The sequence below is a fragment of the Alosa alosa genome, chromosome 5, assembly GCF_017589495.1.
Source record: "Alosa alosa isolate M-15738 ecotype Scorff River chromosome 5, AALO_Geno_1.1, whole genome shotgun sequence".
NCBI lineage: Eukaryota > Metazoa > Chordata > Actinopteri > Clupeiformes > Clupeidae > Alosa > Alosa alosa.
In genome coordinates, this window is record NC_063193.1 from 7,302,956 (window position 1) to 7,319,267 (window position 16,312).

The following is a 16,312-nucleotide window of genomic DNA, read 5'->3' on the forward strand; positions in this document are numbered from 1 at the left end:
ATTTTTTTAACAAAACATGCCATTTTCTTATGAATTTTGGTCGATGTGCTTAAACTGTTTGTAAAAGGAACGCTGAACCTGAGACACTTGTGGTTTTAAAGGAGAATTCCGGTGTGATATTGACCTAAACAAATTATTGACTTATTATTGACGGTGTGATATTGACCTAAACAATTTATTGACCTAAATTGACCTGGATTCCAGTTGCTGCTACTGGAAGAAACTGGAATCCATGCATTTCCACTGAATTATTTTTGGAATCTGATCCCTTATCATACCTGTTCATTCTTACTCGACTGCTCGACTTATCGTGACTAAATTCAAGATGGCTGCAAACGCTAAACTTCGTGAAGATACTGTCTGTATAAATCGTCTTGTAAGTAAACTACCAGTGCTTTTTCAAAGTTCTCAATGTCTCGTTTTTAAATGTCAGGGCCCTCAGAAGTCTACCAATGATGTGTGGAGATACATTGAGCCTCGTAAATGGGTGTAAAACAGTGATTTATTTGCATGGCTAGCCCGATGCGAAGCACCACTATTGAAAAAAACTGTTGGTAGCATCGGCTAACTAGCCAGATTTTGGACTGCAGGGGACAAGCCGAGATGGGCTATGAGACATACGTTCACACTCGGTATCATGTTTCAATACACTTTAGGTCAATATCACACCGGAATTCTCCTTTAATTTCCTGTGTTTGTCTTGGCTTGCATTATAGAATTACCTGGGGGAGTGTCTATGGGGGTTACAACCTTCAAACTTCATATTTAAGAATAAGTATGCATATGCATAAATTTAAGTAGGTGGTAGTGTACTTTTTAATGATCAAATTAATTAATTAATTTATTTTTCTCTCTTTTTATCATTTAAGAGTGTGTGAAAGTTGAGTTTTTTTTTTTCATTCATTCACTTCAGTTTGTATTTCTTACAGAAACATGTGCTGTATGTGTAATGTGTCTTAATGCTTGGCAGGCTAGTCTGGGGGACAGGGAAGGGAGCAGCAATTAAGGAATCATAATTCATTTTCTTTGTTTTAAAGGCACCCTTAATAGAGTTTTTTTACCTTAATACAGCATTTCCAAAATCATTTTCATGGCACATAGCCTCATAACATGACGGACGCCACTGCTGCCATCGTCTGAGCGGCCCTCTATAGGCGATCACCGACCTAGCAACTTTTTGTGTTTGGATAGGAACACTGGCCATTCCTACCCACTGGCCATTCCTACCCCCTCCCCCTCTGAAATCGAAATGGAAAAGAGCTGGTATGCTACAAGAATTTAGAGATCTCTCTACAGACTGCTGTCGTTGCATTACCTCTATATTAAATCGGAGTTATGTTCATACTTTGTAGCTAAAGACGCATATTTAATTTGATTATTATCGCGCTTCTCACCTGTAGGGGGACCCAGAGAGCAAATCTTCTTTAGTGCTGCTTTACTGTAATATTTACCAAGTAACTAGGGATTATAATAAATGCCATTCATTTGATTTGTTATGAGACTTAGACATTTAATAGAGTGGTATAAAAGTCGTGGATCTTTTGTTTGCTTTGACTTTTATGATTGATATTACCTCACAATATCTGATTGATATTACCTCACAGTTTCTTGCAAGAAACTGGTGATAAACCTGGAGGATCTTTGCCATGTGAAATGCACAGCACTCAATAGACACTATGTACTCCATAGATTCGAAAGAGCTTTACAGCTGCATGTGTCGCCACTACATAATATATTACTGAGGAAATTGTAGTACTACTGAGCAACTACACAGCCACGTACCTGCTGTGCCACTGTAGCCTCCGACGTGCACCTTGTAGCGGCTACGCGGTTCAGACACGGAGAACTTATCGTACTGAGCGTAAACCGTCTCGCCCTTGTCTCTGAGGTCCACACGAAGTTCATACTGACCAGAGGAGGTGATCTTGTGCAGGTTTGAAAGACCTGCAGGAGAAGTGGTAGGTAGATCAGTCGCATGGTCCAAGACAAATGGTGAATACAAAATCATTTTTATGTTCAAATATGATCTAAAATAACAAATGAATTCCATGCACTGGTTTCTTTTGTATTCACAGCCTCTGTGTTCTCACACATTTTGTACAATTTTTTTTTTTTTTTATTAAGATACTCTGAAACTAAACAAGCCAGTATAGGCATTTGGACAATGGCACACTTTGAAACTTAACAAGCCAGTATGGGCATTTGGACAATGGCACACTTTGAAACTTAACAAGCCAGCATGGGCATTTGGACAATGGCACACTTTGATAATGATCACTTACCCAACCAGAACTCATCATTTAGATCACCAAAGCCTGCGGTGTAGTTTCTCCAGTTACGGAAGAATTCCACCTTCCCGCTCTGGCGTCTCACAAAGACCTGTAAGACAAAAGGGAAGCCAGTTAGTTCAGTTCAGTTTATAGCAATGCACACATCCAGATGAGTATGCCACTCACATGTCACCTAATTATTGAGGATGATGGACTGAGGAGCAAAGGCCTGAACATGCTAACAGTGCAAGGACTGGTCTGATTGACTAATTAGTACTAATTAGCACAGTAGTATTTATTGACTGACATGGTGATGGCCCTAGCAGTTATATTTATACATTTACAACACTATCCTTCACTTTATATTTTTTCAATTTACTATTTTTTTATTATAAATTCTCTATATATATTTCTTTTGATGTGTTTTCTTACTGTTATTGTACCATTGTGGTGCTGAGCGACTGGAAGTTTGATTTTCTCCTTGGGGATTATTGAAGTTCTATCTATCTATCTATCTATCTATCTATTATCTATTATATGTAAGTATATTTTTTTTCTCACAATCCAGCCACCCCCATCTGTGGTCATGTCGCAGTAGACTTGCAGAGGCTGGCTCTCATCTCCGCGCAGGTAGATGGTATAAATCCCAGAGCTGGTCTCTCCATTCAGCAGGGCCTGGGAGCAGTCCTTAGGGTGTTTGTACAAGACACCGACTACACAAACACAACATAACAGAGTGTCACCGAGTGAGAACATGAATGTACGTATGTAAAGTGATTGACAGAGTATGATAGGGATAAATGAACGAGTGAATGCATGAATGAATGGATGAGTGAATTAATGAATGAGTGAGTGAGTGAGTGAGTGAATAAATGAGTGAGTGAGTGAGTGAGTGAGTGAGTGAGTGAGTGAGTGAGTGAGTGAGTGAGTGAATGAATGAATGAGTGAGTGAAATGAGTGAGAGAGAGAGTGAGGGTTTTGAGAGCGTTTTGAGAATGAGTCAGTGTATGAGAGTTGGATTTGTATGAGAGCTGGGTTAAGCTGAGAGCGTTTCGCGGAGCTCACTGGTGGTGAAGGCGGTGGTGATGACTCGACTCCTCTTGGGCCCGGCCAGAGCCTGCAGTGTGACGTCATAAACGGTGGAGGCGCTGAGCTGGGACATGCTGTACGAGGTGGCAGTTGGGCTGAGGACCACTTCCTGAAATAGAAACATCACTCATGGCCCACTGACACACTTTCTATTTCCATCTGTTTGAGTGCCTGAAACAAGCAGGCTCAAATGACTGTCAAGTCCTTATTTTTTAGATATTTTTAGGATCAATTCTATTCCATTTCATCTATGTGTCTCTACCTCTTTATAGTATTCTTCATTCTTCTTCAAAGCTTGGATGTGTGTTGTTGCATTCTGTCATTTCAAAGGAGTTTCTGTCCTCACAAAACTATTGAATATTTGAATATAAAATATACTCTGTAATTCTTCTTCAGTGAGGGGCAGGAAGATCTCTGTTTATGTAAAGGCCAACGCCCACTGGCGACGACATTTGTGTCTATGGATTAAACCCTCAAGAGATTTTTCTAAACTGTGGCGTCACTTGATACGTGTCAGACGCCGCCAGTGGCCGTTGGCCTTAAGTGTGTTGGAGGTCCTTGTTTTTAATATTCAACCTGTTAGTCACCTTATCTTCCACACCACTCACGAGAGAGGGCAGAGCACTTACTCTGACAGTGCCATCGACGGACTCAAAGCTGAGAATGTAGCCGCTGATATCAGCGCGTGGGGGCTTCCACGTCAGCATGGCACTCTCAGTCTGGATGTTACTGGCCGCTAGGTCCTTGGGGGCATCCACATCTGAAAGCAAGATGGCACCCTATTAGCACATGCCCCAGGTCTGACCTCAGTGCTGTTATGACAGTGGTGTTAGCACATTTCTTTTACACAAAACTGTGACAGTGAGTAATGGGTTCTGTTAAGACTATTGTGCTATGGTCTTGTAGCACTGTGGCCTTGGCCCCCCTCTGCACTCTTCTGAGGTTTTGGCTCCTAAATGTACATTTACATTTATTCATTTAGCAGATGCTTTTACCCAGAGCGACTTCCATGTCAATTATATTACATGGGCAGAGCAATTCAGGATTAAGTGCTTTGCTCAAGGGCACAGCTATGGAAGCCGGGAAATTGAATCCACAACTTTTCAGGCCACTGCATGGTAACCCAGCTCCTTAGTCACTACGCTACCACTGCCCCATGCTATTGTATTTTAGCACTGTTATTGTGCTATTGTCTTGTAGCACTCTTGTTCTGTGGCCTTGGCATCCCTCTGATGTTTTGGCTTCAGGGTCCTAGCGCCATTTATATTATGGTCTCGGTGCATGGTTACTCTGGGCAATAAAAAGATGCCTGAGCCTCTGAGCAGTTCTAAGGGGTTTATAAGCCTACCGGTGGTGAACTCTGTGGTAGTGGCAGCACTCTTGGCAGAGTCGCGCACGGCGTAGACTTTGACCGTGTAGTGAGTGGCCGGGGTCAGGGAGGTCATCTCGAATTCCACAGTGTTGCCTGAAACTCGTTCCATCACTGGGCCAACTACATGTTCAGAGAAACGAGAAGTTTTATTAGTGAGACAGAAGAATGATATTTCTGACCATGAAAATAACAATAATATCTTATAAAGCCTGTGAAGACATAATAACAAGCCCGTTATCACAACATTTTCATTTGTCCTCACAGTCTTAATTTCTTTCATAATTTGTGTATTTTGTTCTTTCTGGCTTTCTGTAATTTAAGGCAACACGTGGCTGTTCTCAGACACTAGAGGGCAGTGTTGTTCTGTGGGTACCTGTGTCGGCGCTGTAGGTGATGACATAACCGTCCACAGTGGCAATGGCAGGCTGCCAGAGAAGCAGGGCCTCTGTGTCTGTGATGTTCATGGCCATCAGGCCACGGGGCTTATCCAACGCTTAATCGTGGGGAAAAAAACACACATGCGCACACACACACACACACACACACACACACACACACACACACACACACACACACACACACACACACACACACACACACACACACACAAACACATGCACACACACCATTTCACACAGACATACGCAAGTTCATGTTATGGCAGATAATAACCCAGTCCATGAGGGAATCATATCAACCTAGATTTAAACGTGTAATAAGCTGCACTTTTGGCATGACAGAAGGGCATTAGGGAGATATTGAGCTGATGCGTACCAGTTGTGACTGTATCAGAACCAGGCTCACTCTCCTCCAGGCCTTTGACGGCAATGACGGTCACTTGGTAGGTCACCCCAGGGGTCAAGTTCGGCAGCACGGTCTGAGACTCTGCTCCGTCCACAGTCACAGTCATGGGGCTTCCTGTCGAGGACACAAGAGACCATGTATAGTAAGCACAAGTAAAAGAGAAGGCAGTGTGAGAGAGAAGGCAGCGTGAAATTTCATGGAATTAACCAATCTGTATCCACTTTTTTTCAATTGGTATTTCTACCAATTGGATTTTTTTTTGATGATTCAAGAGAGGATTACTGTGCCAGGCTGAGCAAGCCAGTGTTTTTTCTGCAATTCCTTGTAAACAGGTGTATTCACTTTAATAAATCATCTCACCCCTGCACTCCCTTTCTCTGTTGGTTATTTAACCATTTAGAGCATTTTGCAAATTAATCAATATATAAAAAAGAAATTTGGCTCAGTAAAAACTGTACTCAGTTTTATGTGATATATGCTTGTGGTCAATCAGTAACATGACTTTATTAGCACCAACTACCTTTAACCTGGTGGAGTCTTTTCAAAGGACAATACAGAACAGAAAAAAAAATGACAAAGCCAAAGATCCACTAGGTGGCACTATTGGTTTAGCAATGCACTTCTGAAAAGTCTATCAAAAGAGTGATGCAGGATGTGAGACATCTAGGAGAGGAATGCCAGACTCTAGTGATGAATGGCATCCTTAAACAGTTTCAGATGAGGACATCTGCGGGTGTCTGAGTCTGTGATTTGAAAACCTGCTGCCCGACTGTGTTGAAAGAGCACAGAAGATGTTGAAGAGCTGAGAGTAATGAACACTCAATAATAAGCAAGGGACCATGGTTAGGTTATGCAACACTTGCGTCAGAAAGAGAGCTACTGGAAGTAAATGGACGTTATGTTCTTAGAAGATTTCCATTAGAAATAAATCATAAAATTCGGAATTAATGCCCAGGGGCCGTATTCACAAAGAATTTTAAGGCTATAAGTAGCTCCTAAGTGGCGAATTTAGGAGCAACTCCTAAAAATAATGGGCGTGTCACTCCTAACTTTAGGACTCCAAAGTTTTGTCACTAAAAGTAATTCACGAAGCATTTTAGACCTAAAAATAGCACCTAAGTCTGGGACAGCTTAAAAGAAGTCGAGAGGACTCCTAACTCACTAAGACCTATTCACAAACAGCTTTTTGTGGCATTTCACGTTGCAATGTTTTGAAATGCGTCGCCTATGCGGCAACAGGAGCTTCCAATCGCGAGGGAACAATTTTGCATTCATAAAAGGGATGCAATAACGCCACCAACGACAACCAAAACTACTCATTGTTAACATGTAAATTAAATGTAACGTTTCATTGTGAATCAAATTAAAATGGTCTCCTCTTTGCAAACGTAGGCATGGTGACAGATTAATTTAATAATGTTGCAAAGATACTGCATCAATCCGTAGGCCTATGTTTCATTAGGCTACTAGGCTATTTGTTTTCCCTTACTCTTTATTCATTTAGGCTAGGCCTTTTTATTCAGTTATTCATCATCTTCCGTCCTTTCGACTACTTTGTGTAGCACACATTCTCAGACCTGTCACCTGTCACTCATCATCGTAAGGGATGTGTTTGGAATCATTCCCGCGTTACAATCATCAGCCAATCAAGGTGGTCACTTCAGTCAAGCTCGTGCATGAGTAATGACGTCATCCATAGCAACGAAGACTCACTCTTAGTTTAGGAGTTGTCATTTTTCCAAGAGTAGGTCTGAAAGGCTTTGTGAATAACTTTTAAGAGAAAACTCCTAGCTAAAATCTTTTAGTGTGATTTAGGAGTACTCCTAGTGGTAAGATAAAAGGCTTTGTGAATACGCCCCCAGGTCTCCAGTCACACGAAAGAACAACACCAGTAAAGACATTCAAATCAACATCACTGCCTTTAGAATTTAAATTAACCATTAGTTAACCATTAGTTACCTCACTAATCATTAGTTAGTAGGTTGATGTTGCACTTACCTCCCTGTAGGGGCACATAGGACACCCGGTAGCTGTCCACACGGGCACGAGGCACACTCCAATGGACGGTGGCAGACGTGTCAGTGACATCAGAGAAACGGATGCCCTTGGGCATTCCTAAGCCTGCAGAGAAGTCGAAGACAACGAGAGGACAAGACAGAGTTAACCCATTAGTGAATGTGGGTGACTGTCCACATCAAGAGCCAGATCAGGAGCCAGGCCCGTTGCATCATCTGTCTGCAAGACTGACCTGCTACAAAGAGTGGAGGAAACAATCACCCATTCGAGTATTGTTATGGTGTATAATAAAGGAAGTATGAGAGGTGTTAAAATAAAATGGAGAGAGCATTTCAATGTTTCCATCTTAAATGGAGGACACACGAACAAAGAGACCATGACTTAAGGCCTTCTCAGTGTTGAGCCATGTCTCCAAACCTTGCGTGACAGACTTTTGAACTAGATTTGAACTCAGCCCCATTACAGGATCACAAAAGCCAAGCATGCAACATCAAGAATCAGGAGCAATACTGCCCTGGAACGTAGTGGACAGATAGACACAGACAATGATGGAAATACACACACGCACATATACAAAGACCCACATACAAGCACACAAGCATGGGTAACCATCCAAAAAACATTAATTTACAAGTCAACCAGACAAGAAAAAACGACACAAAAAAGGACAGGACAAACATTGAAGACCATGAGAAAGCAGGAAAAACACGTCGACATGAATCTCCTGAGTGGTTGGTAGCTAATAATACAACTGGAAACTGCTTGAGTTGATGTGGTTTTGGGCCGCCTGCACATGAGAAGATCCAGGAGCAATGACAGACAAATGGTAAGACAAACAGTTATATGACGTTCAGACAGATTGTATCTGGACGAACGTGTTGGTTAGTCTTTGTTACAATGCAAAACAGATGTAAGACTATTTCCTTATTGAGCGAAATTCTTGAGACCACTTTGTTAGAACACTGAAGATAAGACACAAATGTCATATTAGTCCAACTGGACATTTGTGTGGAGTAGAGAAGTATCAGGGTGATGTTGATTTCATAGGTGAGAGGGATTATGGGACATCTGAATTAAACGCTAAGTGTTGTGGGTCTGTCCACCAGCTTGCGGTGCCCTTCTAAGCTGCCGCCACACAAATGGAAAAGCAAATACCTGTTTTGGCTGCACCAGAAAGGGGTGGGAATCGACGTTCCAAAATGACGCCGTAGAGTTCAATTTGGTACTCTGTGCCCTCCAAAAGATCTGAGATGACCTTTGTCCTCTCGTCGCTGGACACAGTGAACTGCTCAAACGAACCAACTGACCCATCAGAAACGCTTATGACAAAGCTATCAAAGACGTTCTCCGGGGCGCTCCAGGCCAGCTTGAAGCTCGTAGGCGTGATGTCCGACACAAACAGGTGCTCCACTTCCGGCTCCATCTCTGGGTGACAAGGGTACAATAAGTTTCATCCTCCACTGTGGACTCCAAAAAACAAACTCGGAAAACAGTAGTGAAGGAACAAGAAGCTACTGTGTTAATCTGGACAGAGAGAGGCGGTGCGAAGAAAATCAAGGCCACTTTCATGCTCCATCTGATTTTTAGTTATCAAGGCAAGACTGAGGTTTTCATTGAAGGCCAAGAACATTATATATCTATGGCAACCTCACAAGCATGCTCACTAGCCTCTGTTAGACAGCATGTGTTATACAAGCCATTCAACGCCTTTCAAGAGGTTAGAATATATTGGAAAAGATAATAGTCAGTGTTATTCTTGGTTAGAGACAAGCAGAGTGAGTGGTTAAGAATCAAAAAAGAATCAAAAAGTGAGAGTGAGTGGTTAGTTTGAAATATATTCTTTACCACCAGTATGCAATATCAGTATTTTCCGTTATCTGATACATACATGTTTCTAAGACTGAATCTTACAAAACACCCAAAGGTAGTGTACATTAAAAAGGTTGTTCTCAATGTGGGTTAAATGTTTGACTACTGTTGAAGATACCATTGTTTATAATATTTCCTCCAGCATTTCCTACACTGTTGTGAAGATGTCTCATAATATTTATGACTTCCATTCTCTGCTATTTTAAGTTCATAAGTTGCTGATGAACATTTTTCTGATTGTTCCACTACAATGTAAATGTTTTTGCTCGGTTATAGCCCGGGTTATCATGACATGCTTTACAATGGGAGACACTGTTTACAGGTTAATTGCCTGGGCTGCATATAAGCAGAGGAACTGAACGCAGGAGGATAGTGTTGCTGTGTGGAGAAAGTGCTCTGAGCTGAGGAGAAGCGTTCATGTTCGGACTGCACTCCACCCTAATTAAGTCAAGAAGCTTCCAGAAGAACGGAAGAGTGGTTGGCTGGAGAAGCCAGCGAGATTCTGAAGTGGTCTGGACGGGGAAGTGTCTTCATAAACAACGCAGCCTTTGGCAAGGCTCTCCGACTAAAACAAACACTTGTAACTCTTTCATACTCCATTTCTAAACGAAGATCTAACCCGTAGCCTTCAATCGTTCTTTATGTCTTTTTCTCCCCCCATTGCTTTCTTCTCCTCCCCGATGACAGTATATGACGAGAAGCTGACAAAGGCGTTTGTTGTCTGCATAAGTGGTGGAAATGAGAGCCAGAGTGGCAGGGTCCCGCTAAGCTGTCCTTCTTCATTAGGGTCCAGGCGTGCTTCACATGCTTTGTCAGGGGAGCGAGGGGGGGAGGGGGGGGCATTGAGGGGGAGCTTGATACTTCAGGAGTGCTAACATGTGGTAGCCAGGGATCACTTTTCTCCAAACTGCCCTCAGCTAACTCAATCTGTGTGCACAAAGAGCCGTCTGTTGTTGGCCATGGGACAAGGCGCCAGCTAACCTGGTGAACCAGGCCAGGGCTCCTCAGGCAGAGGGAACAGCTCAGTATGTAATAACGCTGCAATAACGTTCAACGCCGAGCGCCGCTGATATGTGTTATTACTGCTCTAATCTCATCACATGCATTACCCCCAACTCTATGTTCCTTGTTGCTTTTTTCCCCTGCCATCTTAGATTTTATTCTGTGTCCTCAGCTGGTTTTGATGAGGAACAATTGCCCTTGTAGGCACACGGTAGGTTTTTTACTGCAGTACTCTACTCTGCTGGATGGCTTACTCACCCGCCTCTCACCTTGTAAACTGTAGCCATACATACTTTTCCATGCACTCGGGGTTTACAGTAGGAACTGGGACAGGGCTTGTTCCTGCACTGGTTACTGAGAGTCTGTGCCTATTAGCATGCAGGGTCGATGGCTGTGGCCCCAGCAGTCTCTGGGCTGACAAATGCCAAGAAAATGTGTGAATGTGAGTCGGAGAATGAGGAGCGGCCTGGAGGTTGGACGCTGGACGCTGGGCGTGCATACTGACGAGAACCCCAACAAGAAATGACAAAAACTCCTCGGGGTCACTTCCCTCCCAACGGTCCACACAAGGCCGTGTCCTTTTGGTAATGTTATTAGGGGAAGGGTCCAGTGCTATATATATATATATATATATATATATATATATATATATATATATATATATATATATATATATATATATACACAGTATACACAAAGTAAAGCACTGCCAAAAGAATACTTGACTGAGTAATGACTGAAGAAGAAAGTAACTTGGAATTTGTACATCACAATATAATTTCAGTCACTGTAGAATGTCAGAATATTGTGATGTTTGCCAGTTTTATATGCCACAGATGAGTCTAAATGTTTGTTGAAAGCTTTGTGTTTGATTTAACACAGGTATAGTGTATTCTTCTTCTGTGTTTGTGTGTGTGTGTGTGTGTGTGTGTGTGTTTGGTGTTTATATCTTTTCTCAGATGCTCTGTCTAAAACGGCATTTACTTACAAATCCTTAATCAGGTGAATTGATTTGTTTGCCAAGTCAATGGCTGCACCTGCAGTCTCTTTGTAAGAGAGAGAATGTACAGCCGTTGTAACGTGAACCTGTTGGCCCAGGTGTTTTTTTTTTTATAATGATAGCATGTCTCAACAGGCAGATGGATAGACAGGGCAAGGCAGAGCTTCTCTGACGTTAGCAGCAGAGCAACAACAGCTTCTCAAAAGGAGAAGGTCATATATTTTCCCTCCTCTTTCAAGCTTTATCCTGTTTCCAAGGCGACCTCTGCAAAGTAGGGTTATAAATATTACGGGCACTGGAAGGTATGGTGGAAAATACTAACAGAACAGGATGGATAGGATACTTAGCCACATACCGCTAGTGCAGATGTGCGGGGTTAGCTGCTAATATTTCCATGCAACATGCTGTGAGTGTCTTAAGAGCAGCATTGACCCAACAGTGGCAGTGAAAGGAAACACAGCTCAAGTATTAGAGCTGAGATTTGTGGAAAGCAGAGCTATGACGAAAGCAAAGACGAGAAAGAAAGCAAGAAAGAGACAGGTAAAGTGACGAACGGCTCAGTGAGCGTTTGTACCTGTAGTGGTCTCGGCAAAGACAGGCTCTAGGAGAACGCCATTATGGAGGCCATAGAGGACAACCTTATACAAGGTGTCCGGAAGCAGGCCGCTGAAGGCCTGGCTGGATACGTCGCCCAGCACGGTGAGGTTGTGCGTGTCCTCACCGCCCTCGGACTCGACCTCAATCAGAAAGCTGTCAAAGGCGCCGCGCTCCATAGTCCAGGACACCAGGAAGCTGTCCCATGACACGTCGGAGACAGTGACACTGCCCACTTGGGGCTTCTTCTCGTCTGGATGACAAACACATCAACATGGCATTAACGAGACAGGAAATGGTCAACAAACATTGGGAGGATGAAGACAAGACATGACGGAAAGAGGACAGGGGTCATTTTGACAAGGGTTTTTTTTCGAGACGTTTGACGAGGTTCTTTCTCATTCTTCTCTTTTGAAGATCCTTGACTTGGATCCGCTGGACGAAGGCCCATAACGTCTGTGGTCACTTTTGTTTCAAAAATAAATAAATGTATAATTAATGTAAATGACAGAACATGCATTTGATTCAGTGGAGCTTACACATAAACAAAAACAGACAAACAAAAAAACAAGAAGAGTATGCAATTCTGAGAAACCATAGAACATATTGTTCAGATGTCCAAAATTCTTGCAGTGGAATCCTGAGAACCTGTATGATCCAAGAACATGACTGGAAACTCCTCTGCTTAATCCCCCCCACCCCAAAAGCCCAACACCTTCAGTTCAGTTTAATACCTTCCAGTTGCTTTTACACAACCAAAGCAAACAAACCCCTCCATGCCAATACCCCAAATGCCCTTTACAGCCATAAAGGAGTAGGCTGTACAGTAAAGCAAACAATGCCTCCATGCAAGGGCCATTAGCGTCATGCATACACCTGACTCAGTCTTTGCTGAGGCAGCTTGCCGATTAATGGCTCTGAGCGAGCCATTAACTCCTGAAGGTCCCGTGTAGCCCGCCGGAGCAGAAGTACACGGGCACGCTTCACTCACGCACACACACAACAGCACACAATACAACGCAACGCAACGCAAGCCATGCAGGAGCGCTGAGCATCCTGTAATTGGATGCCATTGTGCGGTGTCAGCACTCGGGATGCGAGGCAGGCCAGGTAGTAAGAGAGAGCGAGCGAGCGAGCGGGCCTCGGGATGCACTAAACAGGCGGCCATTATCTCCTAACCCGACACACTCGCTGTGTAGTGGGTGGAAAAATGGAGCCGCAAATGGAATGAGGGAAGGAAGGAAGGAATGAATGAGTGAATGAATAAAAGGGTGGAGTGATAGAGTGATGGAGGGTGGGATGATGGGAGCAGTGCCAGTGGCAGCTTTTGGCAGCGTCTTAGAGGAGAGAGAGAGAGAGAGGAAGAGAGAGAGAGAGAGAGAGAGAGAGGAAGACAGAGAGAGAGAAAGAGAGAGAGAGGAGCTTTTTCACGATTCGGAAGAAGTGCCATTAATTCACCCAGGGGATTGTTAAAGTAGTGGCCATTATCATTCTCATCATAAAACAGACACCATCATCATTATCATCATTTATGATGTTCAGATGTAGGTGGCAATGAAGCTTGTATGTCTAACCTGTCTAGTTGGTACAGTGGAATTTAAAAGTTAAAGAAAAGATAGTATTCCATTTTTGGACTGAGGTTTGAAAGAGATGGGATCAATTTATTGTTAAGAGTTGATAGAGGTTTTCCTCTCAAACGGCAAAAATGCTCCTCAGCTGAAAGTTTGGGCTGGTCAGTGTTACAGGAAAATGGTCACAGTGATTATGAGTGATGTGCTTTTATTGTGAAGCATTCAGTAACTCGACCCATTCATGCACACGGGTGGTTTCCCTATCATGCGATGTCTTTTGCTCTACTACACTTATGGTAGGAGCTTTTCCATGCAACACTTCTCTTTTCCAAAGCCTATCCACCACAGAAAAAAACACACTGGAAAAAGCAAACAATTCCACCACCAAACAATGTTTGCTTCTTGACCACTTCTTTGCATTGGTTTCGGCTGCTTTCTTTATGAGACATATTTCTATAAAAAAATTCTCAATTTCTTTTTTCAACAAAAGGCCATACACCCTTTATTGACTCACTCCAATGGGGGTTTCCAAACACTTGAACTCAAAAAGTCATGTAATCCCCTGCACGCAGCCACCCGATTCTTGCGATATATAAGTGAGGCTGGATCCCCCACCCTTAGCCCCTTCCCCACCCCCCTCCTCTTACCAATCCCCTTTTATAAGCCGGCTGTGGTGAGCGCTGCCTGTTTGTCCTACGTGTCTGGAAATGATAATGGCAGCAGAAATGAATGCGGTGGATTATGGCACTGCCGATCGGGCTGAGACAATGTCGTAACAGGGCCCTCAGCATGGGGCCTATTTATCAAATCGCCCCACAGTTCATCGTGGTCAAATCGCACAAAACCAGAGGGGAGCGCACTCACTCCTGACAATTATCACATGAATGAGCTTTGTTGCGGAGCCCCGGCCCAACTCATTCCCCTCTTCCTCCCTTCCCCACCGCAGAGAGCGCACGGCCTTTATGAGAGGCCATTTTTATTCGTCGCCCCACCAGCTCGCCCCCCTCCCATGTCATATCAATTTTTGCCCACGGCAGTACAGTTAATGACTTGCCCCTGTTGCATAACTCCTGAATGTTCTTTAGGAAATGTTTGCCTTGGAAGTTTAAGCAGAACCCCCTAACCGCAGGGCTCCGTGAAAGAAAGGAAGGGGTGGGGGTGGGGGGTGATAGAATGCCATAATCATCTTATTTGTCTTTCCCCTTGTTTCTTTAAGAAGTAAAATAAACCCACATGCACCAAATGAGCGTTGGAGGGAGAAGCTGAAAAAATATCGGAGTAACAATGAATCCAATTCATGGCTGACTTTGGCCTTGGCGCGCAGGGTCCAGAGCTGCCAGCTTGTGGGCACTGCTGAAAAAGTGCCCCCAGTCGAAACAATAACCACTTTTTAAAAAAAGAGCTCAACTCCGGCATGTTTAAATCGAGTTAGAAATATGATATAGTCTTTATCCAGTGTGCATGATGAACAGTGGGCAGACTCCAGAACATGACTTGCATGATCTGAGTCCCTGGCAGCTTAAAATGAACCCGAGACATGAGCAGCAATAGCATGCGGGCGGGGGGGGACGACACACACACCATAAACACATTTAGAAGTTCGGACACTTTCTGGGATGGCTTTGACTGACCGGTGGAGGCGGTGATGGTTGTGGGGGCGCTCTTCCTCCTGGCTCTCTCTGCCACCAGGGTGATGGTGTACGCCATGCCAGGCGTCAGGTTGACCAGTGTGTGGGTGTTGGCGCCACCGGGCACCTCCACCTCGGCACGCCGGCCCTCGGCCGACACGAACACCATGCGGTAGATGTCGATCTTGGCCACGGGTTTGGTCCAGACCAGGAGCAGCGTGGTCTCGGTGGCCTCGCTCACCTCCAGGTCCTTTGGAGCGTCCAGATCTAAGAGGACGGAGACGACAAATGAAACAGGCTTGTCCATCACTGTAGTTCAGCCCTCAAAAAGAATTGTTCATTTGAATGTCTCCATCAAATCCCGTCCTAACAAATGACCAAGGGAACAGGGGGACAGCACCGAGACACAGGGACAGGGAACCCAGAGGTGGGTTCAAAGTCGCAAAAGGCGAACGTTTGTAAACATTTGAGGAGGTTTTTCTCTGCAAACATGTTGGGAGCTGGACAGAGAGTTAATGTTAACTATTAATGTTTACACAAAATCATTCAAATGTATCTGTTCAGACAAACATGTTCGCTACGAACATTCGCCTCTGTTCAAGGAATTTGAATGCACCTCTGGTTGAAAATAAGACTGTCCAAGACAAGTTGATGGCGTCTGTCTGCAGACTTCACATTCACGTTTTGAGTCTAATGAAGATTTTTCCAAGTCTTATGACAAAACATACTACGGTCTCTGAAATGAAAAGTAGTCTCACCAGTCACTGCATTAGTTGTTGTGGGCAAGCTCTCGCGTTCATCCTTGACAGCGGTCACCCCCATACCATACTCAGTTCCTGGCCTCAAGCCTGAAGAAAGAAAGGACAGAAATAGAGCTTTGGCTGTTGAAAAGTTCTCAATGTTCTCGGTTCTGAGCTCAAGAAGGCTTCTTGACACGCGGTTCTGAGTTACTGGATACGTAAAGAAAACACTTATTTGCAAGTCTATGTGCAGTCTCCTGCAGTGGCGGACCTCAGGCTTACTGGCTTTGATGCGGGGACCACTGCAGCTCCACTGTGTGTGACGAGGACGCGCCACAGGCCAAACACAATATTTTG

At 43.9% G+C, this 16,312-nt stretch overlaps 1 protein-coding gene across 4 annotated transcripts in view; it reads right to left on the reverse strand.

Annotated features, from left to right (window-relative positions):
- Positions 1–16,312, reverse strand: part of tncb (tenascin Cb) — a 69,727-nt gene that overhangs the window by 2,628 nt on the left and 50,787 nt on the right. For 2 of the 4 annotated variants that reach the window (XM_048242745.1, XM_048242744.1), the window contains exons 9-21: positions 15,974–16,063; positions 15,219–15,482; positions 11,997–12,269; positions 8,707–8,976; positions 7,534–7,656; positions 5,506–5,649; positions 5,105–5,224; positions 4,708–4,851; positions 3,989–4,119; positions 3,336–3,468; positions 2,832–2,983; positions 2,283–2,379; positions 1,783–1,944 (exon numbers count right to left, since the gene is read on the reverse strand). In XM_048242745.1, coding sequence (XP_048098702.1) covers positions 1,783–1,944; positions 2,283–2,379; positions 2,832–2,983; positions 3,336–3,468; positions 3,989–4,119; positions 4,708–4,851; positions 5,105–5,224; positions 5,506–5,649; positions 7,534–7,656; positions 8,707–8,976; positions 11,997–12,269; positions 15,219–15,482; positions 15,974–16,063 — 2,103 coding nt within the window. The remainder of the gene's footprint in view (positions 1–1,782; positions 1,945–2,282; positions 2,380–2,831; positions 2,984–3,335; positions 3,469–3,988; positions 4,120–4,707; positions 4,852–5,104; positions 5,225–5,505; positions 5,650–7,533; positions 7,657–8,706; positions 8,977–11,996; positions 12,270–15,218; positions 15,483–15,973; positions 16,064–16,312) is intronic. The other 2 variants (XM_048242746.1, XM_048242747.1) reach the window with 2 other exon arrangements.